Source organism: Trypanosoma equiperdum, assembly GCF_001457755.1.
Source record: "Trypanosoma equiperdum strain OVI genome assembly, contig: ctg_1411, whole genome shotgun sequence".
In the NCBI taxonomy this organism is placed as follows: Eukaryota; Euglenozoa; class Kinetoplastea; order Trypanosomatida; family Trypanosomatidae; genus Trypanosoma; species Trypanosoma equiperdum.
In genome coordinates this window covers 4824-12326 of record NW_027123407.1, presented here as the reverse complement: position 1 = coordinate 12326, position 7503 = coordinate 4824, and the positions used below count along the sequence as shown (strand labels likewise).

The 7503-nt window shown below is 48.3% G+C and overlaps 3 protein-coding genes across 3 annotated transcripts; all 3 read right to left on the bottom strand.

Annotated features, from left to right (window-relative positions):
* Positions 1–145: 145 nt before the first annotated feature.
* Positions 146–2209, bottom strand: TEOVI_000631600 (uncharacterized protein; the record flags this gene model as incomplete). Its single annotated transcript, XM_067221323.1, has 1 exon — positions 146–2209. The coding sequence occupies one exon, from the start codon at positions 2207–2209 to the stop codon at positions 146–148; it is 2064 nt and encodes a 687-aa protein (XP_067077424.1).
* A 1544-nt stretch (positions 2210–3753) lies between these two features.
* Positions 3754–5712, bottom strand: TEOVI_000631500 (conserved protein, unknown function; the record flags this gene model as incomplete). Its single annotated transcript, XM_067221322.1, has 1 exon — positions 3754–5712. The coding sequence occupies one exon, from the start codon at positions 5710–5712 to the stop codon at positions 3754–3756; it is 1959 nt and encodes a 652-aa protein (XP_067077423.1).
* A 283-nt stretch (positions 5713–5995) lies between these two features.
* On the bottom strand, positions 5996–7135 carry TEOVI_000631400 (uncharacterized protein; the record flags this gene model as incomplete). The annotated part of the gene is made up of 1 exon (XM_067221321.1): positions 5996–7135. One exon carries the CDS (start codon positions 7133–7135, stop codon positions 5996–5998), a length of 1140 nt encoding a protein of 379 aa, XP_067077422.1.
* Positions 7136–7503: the final 368 nt, after the last annotated feature.

Here is a 7503-nt window from a genome sequence, read left to right as displayed (position 1 = left end):
ATATGAATTCCTCTGAAACATAGTGGCTCAACAAAAGCACATATATGTATTATTGAAATTCGTTTTAGACAGATTTCATGCTTCTAACCACCAAGTTCCAACATGTACATGATAAGGGATCTTTGGCGCGTGCCCCGGTATCCCTTTAACCCCAAGTAAGTGGGCGAATAAGTCTGAGGAGCTGATACACACATCGTCGTAAGAGGAAATTAGTTCGATGAAGGGCCATGAGTCGAACCTCTTCTCCTTTCTCCTTCAGCAGAAGTGTGTAGAGGTTGAGATGTGTCTCGTGGTCCTCGAGTATTCGTAGGTCCGGCACATCGTCACGCTCCCTAAAGGCCGAAAAGGCGCAACAATGTGTCTGATACCTTATACTGTGCCACTCACCATCCGCCTCTGCTGTTAGGTCGGGGGAGTCTTCGGTGCCTAAATACACCTGCTTCGACATACGGAAGAGTGCCAGGTCTGCGTCTTCTCCGCACTTATTGTGCCGCGAACTAGCTATGATGTAAAAGAGACAGAACTGTGCAATATCTGCATAAACTTTCTCCTCCAGCTCCGAGGACTTGGGCACAATGTCCTCAATAAACTCGGCATCTTCGTCGCGCAACATGAAGTTAAAGCCTGCTTGGGAGAGTAATCTCACCAGCGTAGCGGGCTCCAACCAATCCGCTCGCAAAGCCGCCAGCTCCGGGTCCCCAGGGGAAATAAGTTTGCACTTGGCATCGCAGATAAGTATACGGAACTCGCGGTCACTTCCTTCGCCCCGGTGACGGCCTTCTAACACCATCATCACCTGATCGAAGCTCACCGGCTGCAGCCGCCACTGCTCATACGGCACATCAAACCCTTTCCCCTGCAAAATGGTGAAGGTGCCAAATTCCCCTGTGGCGAAGCTACACATTCGCTCCGGTCCCGTTGAATCTGGAGAACTTGATGTGTGGCTGCACGGCTCCCATTCTTTTGTCTTCTCTACCCATTTGCCAATTAGAAGCGTGGGCTGGCGCATGACAATCGTGGAGGGAACCTCAAATGACACCCGCAGAGCGGGATTTTCATCAGTGGCCTCTAGAACAGGTGGAGGGTACGGAACAACATGTAACTTATGTGCTTCCTCCGTCTCAGAGCGATAAAGCCAGTCACCGCTTTGCTTTGGTCGCTCCGTAAAGCTCAATAGATCTATTTTTATCACACAAGGCAGTGCGTAGTATTCACGCCCGCCGGAGCCCCGACATCCATACGGGTCAAAACGGAGCTGGATGACGCGCAATGCAACGTTTTCCTTGCTCAACCCAAGCGCCTTAGGAAGCTTCGGTAGCGCACTGGATTTAGGATCCAGTCGCATGGAAACGACGGGAAATACAAGTGAAGCAAAGCTGCGAGTTGTTTCCTTCACCTTCACCCAAAGTCCAAATTTAGCGACAGGGTTCGCTGATGGCACGGCCACCGTGAGAAACTCACTGTCAGGTCCATCTAAAATCACATCGTAGTTTAGCAAAGTATGAATTGTGACAAAGTCAAACGCAAACATCACCTGCTCATACACGTTCCCAATATTCTCACCGAAAAACTTCAGATCCTCTGTCTTTCCAAGTGTAAGGCAACGATCCGCTTCCAGACGGATTGTCTCCACCAGATCGTACGCCATGACACACCGATTAAGCTCCTCATTCAACATCTTCCGACGTGCTGCTGGAGGAATTCCAAGTTCCCCTTGGTGAAATCGGTGAACACGCAGACTGCTATTGGAATTGTCGCGTTTGATATTGACTTCTACAGGCGGGGAATAATGACTGTAATGCTCCTCACTGTCCCTCCAGACGCTCAGAAATGTGTTGATTGCACTCTGAGACCTTATCGGTGGAAGGCGTGACGCCTCGGGAATGAGGCTCCACAGACGGTGTTTCTCGCATTCCTTGTACGCGAGCTGCTCCTGCTCCACAAGTTCGTCTTCAAAGGCGGTGTAGACGTCTTGATCCAACCGAAGGCGTTCCTTTTCAGCGGCCTTGTCGAGTGAAAACTTCTGAAGAGCCACCCGATCGGTCTGCTCCATCTTCAGTCGCTCACGCTCATGCAGTTTGTACAACTTATCAGCCGTCTCCACCGCCTTATTAATGGCGATTTGCGCCGGCTTAAGCTTTTTCGGCTTGTCATCCTTCCTGTCGTCCTTACCACCCCTGCCTATCACTTTCACAGTTTTAGGTGGCATTGTTCCCTCCCACAGCTTCCGTTAGAGCTCGTGAAAGTCGGGTCTACAAAGATGTCGAAGAAGAAAGTAAAAAGATGATGAAAATACAGAGGAGGGGGAAACAGTGAGCAGCTAATAATGTTCCTCAGGTCACTGAGTCACCGCGGCAGAGCACCAAGAATAGACAAATAGTTGGATGTCAGGTGAGGTTGAAGAAGTAGGGGGAGGGAAGCAACGAAAATTGAAAATACCCTTAAAGGTTTGCCTCAAATATCGCTTAGTCAATTATTATCCTCATATTATGGTGACCAGTATTACCCTCATCAATAACCAACCCAAAGTAGCCCCTCAAGGAGCTACCTTTGCACTTTCATCAGATAGAGGAGAAATCAGCACGCAACCTCTACACACTTTATATGCAACTCCAACTGCTGGTCACCTCCCTCCACGTTGCATTTCCAGTTTCTGCTCTCGCACAGACCACACGAATCAACGCGCAGCAATTTAGTTTCCCACACGCAAGTCTCCGCATACGCCCTTCCATTGAAGCACAACACAATCTCACAATGAGTGGGAAAGGGGAAAGATAAGAGAACACGTCTCTGTGAATTGTGGCGACATGCATATGCGTGATCATCTACTACTCGTGATTCAAACGAACAGCGGTTGTCGCTCTTGTTGTTATTGTTTTTCCTAGCGACTAGCCCGCGCGTCTAAGGTACCAGTACCTCAACTCCCACTCCATAAAATGAGCGAAATGCTCGCTGACAACCTTCTCCAGACCTCGAATGTATGGAAAAGCAAGGTCACAGTGCAACGCGTGCACACATGAAAATAAAATATTTTGGTCAGTCTTAACGCTATTGTCTCCGAACCCAACTCTCTCAACGCAAAATTTGCGTATCGTGTAGGAAAGAGGGGAACTTGGTTTTTTCTTCCTTTATTATCATTATCGACCCCCTTAATAACCGCGGCAGGGCTCGCTGAGTGCCGAATTTGGGAGGAAATGAAAAATATAGGAACCCGGCGGTACCAACCACGACACGACCAGAATTTTTGTAAAAAAGAGGAAATAAAAGAAGGAACCGCTAGTTTCCCTCCTTTTCTCATACCCCCTCTTGAAACCGAAGCCGTTGCCGCCATTCCCGCTACCGCACCGGCGTTCGTTTCAACAACTCATCACTGAACACTATTCGAAATATTTATGTATGCTTCCGAGATATACATACACACACACGCATTTACATTTTTTGTGTACCCTTAACGCTAGTGATCGCGCGCTAGGTGGTGAACAAAAGGGTAGTAGGCGAATTAAATATACAACATCCACAGCAGCCATACAAATGAGGAGTCGAAACTCACATTTTCTTCCCCCATCTAGAGGGGAGAAGCCGCAGCGTAACGAAAAGAATCGCGCGCCCTGCTACCACTGTAAGAAAACGTTTGTGAGAACGGTGCTCAAGCAAGGCCATGGGAGGCAAAAAGAAAATAAGAAAAATAAGAAAAGGGACCGACATGTTCCAATGCATACAGTGAACAAATATTTGAATAGTTTACATGGTGCCTCAACGAGGTGAGACACTGCGCCCTCCCTGGAGTCTGAATGGCCGCCGCGAAGCATAATCTGTTGTCCCAAAGCAGAGTCTTAAGGAGGGGTTCAGGTTGACCTCTTTGGTCACTGCCGAAACCGTCTTCCCCTTGTAACCTGGACCGTCACCTGCCATGTTTGCGTAGTTAAATAAGCGCTCACGTTTCTCAGCGTTGGCATTGAAGAATCGAGCCTGCTCCCTCCGAAGTTGTGGATTGTACGAATAGATGCGGACTTGAGGTACTGGAGAGGCACCAAACTTCAATTTTGACTCTACTGCCTCGAGGCGGCGCTCCATTTGTATGGCCTCCTCGAGTGTGAGTCGGCCACTCTTAACTTCTTCCTTAAGCTGTGGAGGAATCTCTTCAATGTCTGAATGAAGCAACGCTTTCGATATGAGCTCCTTTATTTGAAGTGTATTTTCCTGTCTTGCATGCAATTCTAGCGCTCGCAGGTACCGCCTCACCTCCTCCAGTGTACCCATGTTGCGTGATGCCCCAATACCATCCAGAACATTTTGCAACAACACCTGAAGTGTGTTCAACTGTTCGTTAGTGTGCTGGCAGTGCTCGTACATAATCCTGTTCTCTTCGTGACCCACTCGCCACAACTCTTCAAGTGCATTAAGGTCAAACTCCACACTGCTCAGCGCTCTATCCACCATATGTAATACCTCTAGTTTACGAGTCTTTCTGCGCTCTGCACGGGCTTGATAAATGACGTTGATGGGTGCGCGGTGCACCAGAACCCTAGGTCGCATCTGTAGTGCCTTATTGCCCGCTATTGCGGCGTCTTCAACCTCATCCTCTATCAGCTGTGGCAGAAAACTCGTATCGTTCCCATGTACGGGGTGCAACCCCAGGTGCTGATGAATCAAGTTACCAACAGGACGCATAAAACACTTCCCAGGATAGCGGGACAACAAGCAACCCAGTAGGCAAGCTGCTGTGAATAAGAAATTTTCATCCGTTTCATCAAACTCTCCAACCAAGTTGACAGATGTACCCTGCTTGTTCATCGCATGGATCATACCATGTGTTTGCTTACCACGCTCGTTCGATATCACGGGAAATATTAAACAACTATTCATCGCTTTCCAACCGCTTTGCTCAATCTCCTCATCAGCCTCCTTGCGATCCCGCTCGATCATGGTGATTTCCTGTCGTTTCCGCCCATTAACCGCGATGCAGCTCTGACAGACAGTACGGTGGACCTCCTTCGCAAGAATCAACTCCAAGTTCGTTCCCGCTAGCGGATCCCCCTTCGTCGCAGAAAAAGGGAAACGAGCACAGCAATTGAGGTTGCCATACTCATCGTAGAGGTAAATGCGAACAACTTCACATCGCAGCGAGACAGCAATTGACTCGGCAAATAATCCAGTAGTGGCTGACATCGCTTCCGTCACCGAAAGAACTCTTACCTCGGAAGTACCCTTCATCCCAGTTCCTCGTTTACCATTTTTGCCCTTTGCCATTGGCGGGCACTCCACATTAGCCGGTGCCTGATGTGGAGGTGATTTATCCGGTTTCTGAGGCGATACGCCCAACGACGATGCTGACTTCTGCTGGCGGTACTGCACTTCATTTGCTTCCTCCATCTTGTGGAACGCAGACCTATAACCAGCCTCTACGTGCCTGTAAGCTTCACGTAGTTGCTGATTCATCATGGTATGAACATCTTTCAGTAACTGCCCTACATGCGGCACCGCGTATTCCTCGCAGCGAACGGCTATTTCATTTAGTGTGAAACTTATTTCATCCGATACAAGGTCTAGTGTTGTGGGTAATTTGTGTATCTTCTTTGACATAGCCGAGTGCTCGATTTCTAGTGTCTTCTTTAGCTCCATAACTTGCTTCACGCGCAGCTCCGCGTGCTTCATCTGCAACCGCTGCAAGAGAGGATCTTGCGCATCAGGAAGCACTTCCACAAAATCCATCGCTCCCCAAGAAACTAACTAAAGTGGTTCCACAACGGAATATATATTGTGTATAATGTTCGTGAACTTTGTTTCCCTCCCCCCCCTCCGGTAGTCTTTGCTGACCTTCGCGGAATAAAAGTGACTGAAGAAAGAAGCGCGTGAATAACATTAACAACAGCCTATTTCGGATGTCCATTCGGTATCACAGAGAGGAAAGGGAAAGATTAAATGTATGAACAGGAATGCAAGAAGCTTTCGAAAACACAGCAAATGACTCAATAGTCGATGTTTCAACTCTCAGCTACTTTAAATCGGAAACCAATGGCGTTAAGCGTGAAAAAACAACAGAGTGCCGTACGTTGTGTTGTTCTAGGCACCGCAACACACATCTTGCATCACGTAACGAAAACCGTCCGAGCAACGCCTCCGTACGGCTTAGAAGTGCAGGTAGTAACCGGCGCAGCTCGCGCGCACACGCTAACGCAATGCTATTATTCGCACGGGATACATTTAGCAACGCCACGTACTTACACACACTTCCCAGTTCAGTGGGTTTGAGCTCTACGCATAAAACCGTGCATCGGTCGAGAACAGCGCCCGCGTACGCCTCATGGCAGCAGTTTAATAGCGATATAGCCTCCAATGCGTAAATGACATCTCTCACTGTGTATGAATTCACTGTCACCGTTGCCCGGCGTGAGATGCAACGAACAACATCTACACTACTTCGCTCACGTAGTCGCACCATGGATGAAAGCACAGTGAGTGATTGGCGTGAGTCGAGGGTGGCACCAAGCAGACGGAACAACATATTGTCAAGTGACGGGATGGGCATACGACAGCGCTTTACAAGAAGGGAGATGAGACGTAAAACACAAACAAGTTCTTCCAAGGAGGCCCTTAGCGTGTACTGCTTTCCTGTTACCCATCCGCAGAGTTGACGTAATGTTTGTGTGTCCCCCAACTCTAGGTCTACCGCTACAGTAAGCAGAACCATGCACTCCTCAGGGCCTGTTACAAAAGAGGCACTACGCTGAAGCAAAGCGCAGAGCCAATCGTTCACACCAGGAGAGAAAAAAGGTGAAACACCCGACCATTCGTCATCTTGCTTGAAACCTGCCGTCCCTTGTTGTACTTTCCTTCCAAGATACCGCGCAGATTTAGCCAAAGATGTTAACATAAGAAAACAGTCCCCTCGTCCACACTCACCCAACCAATTGGTGTACTCCCCCTCAATTTTCCGAACCACGCCGCGGATACGTTTACGCTTGATGGATTCCGGATTGTCCCCCTCAACAACCTTGCAAAGAAGCCTCGCGTGATCAACAGCACCGTGCGGTACCTCAACGTTGCCAGATGCTGAACAAACCCTCAGCCCCATCCGCGACACCGTAAACCGATGAAAGACCGTAAAGTGGGTTGCAATTGGAATGCGCCGCATCTTTCATTGCTAAACTATAACCAAACACATCACAAAGAAAAAGAAAAAAAAAAGAAACGGCAACAATAACAATAACAAGAGGTAATATATATATATATATATAATAGGGGTAGGAATCGGAGACTTAGAAATTTAAAAATAGTGCAGAATAAATTCAAGAGCGGAGACAAGAATCAAAAAGTACAGAGTTGCCATTCACGTAGCTTACAAGGACGCACCTCAGGGAAATATTAACGACGCGTAAAGAACTCGAGAGGCGTTTGTGCCGGGGAGAAGCGCTTCACCAAACAAAATATCTGCATGGTGGTTTCCCAAACCAGTCGGTAGAGAAGGCATAGACCAACATAAAGGTTTGCCGACGAATTTGA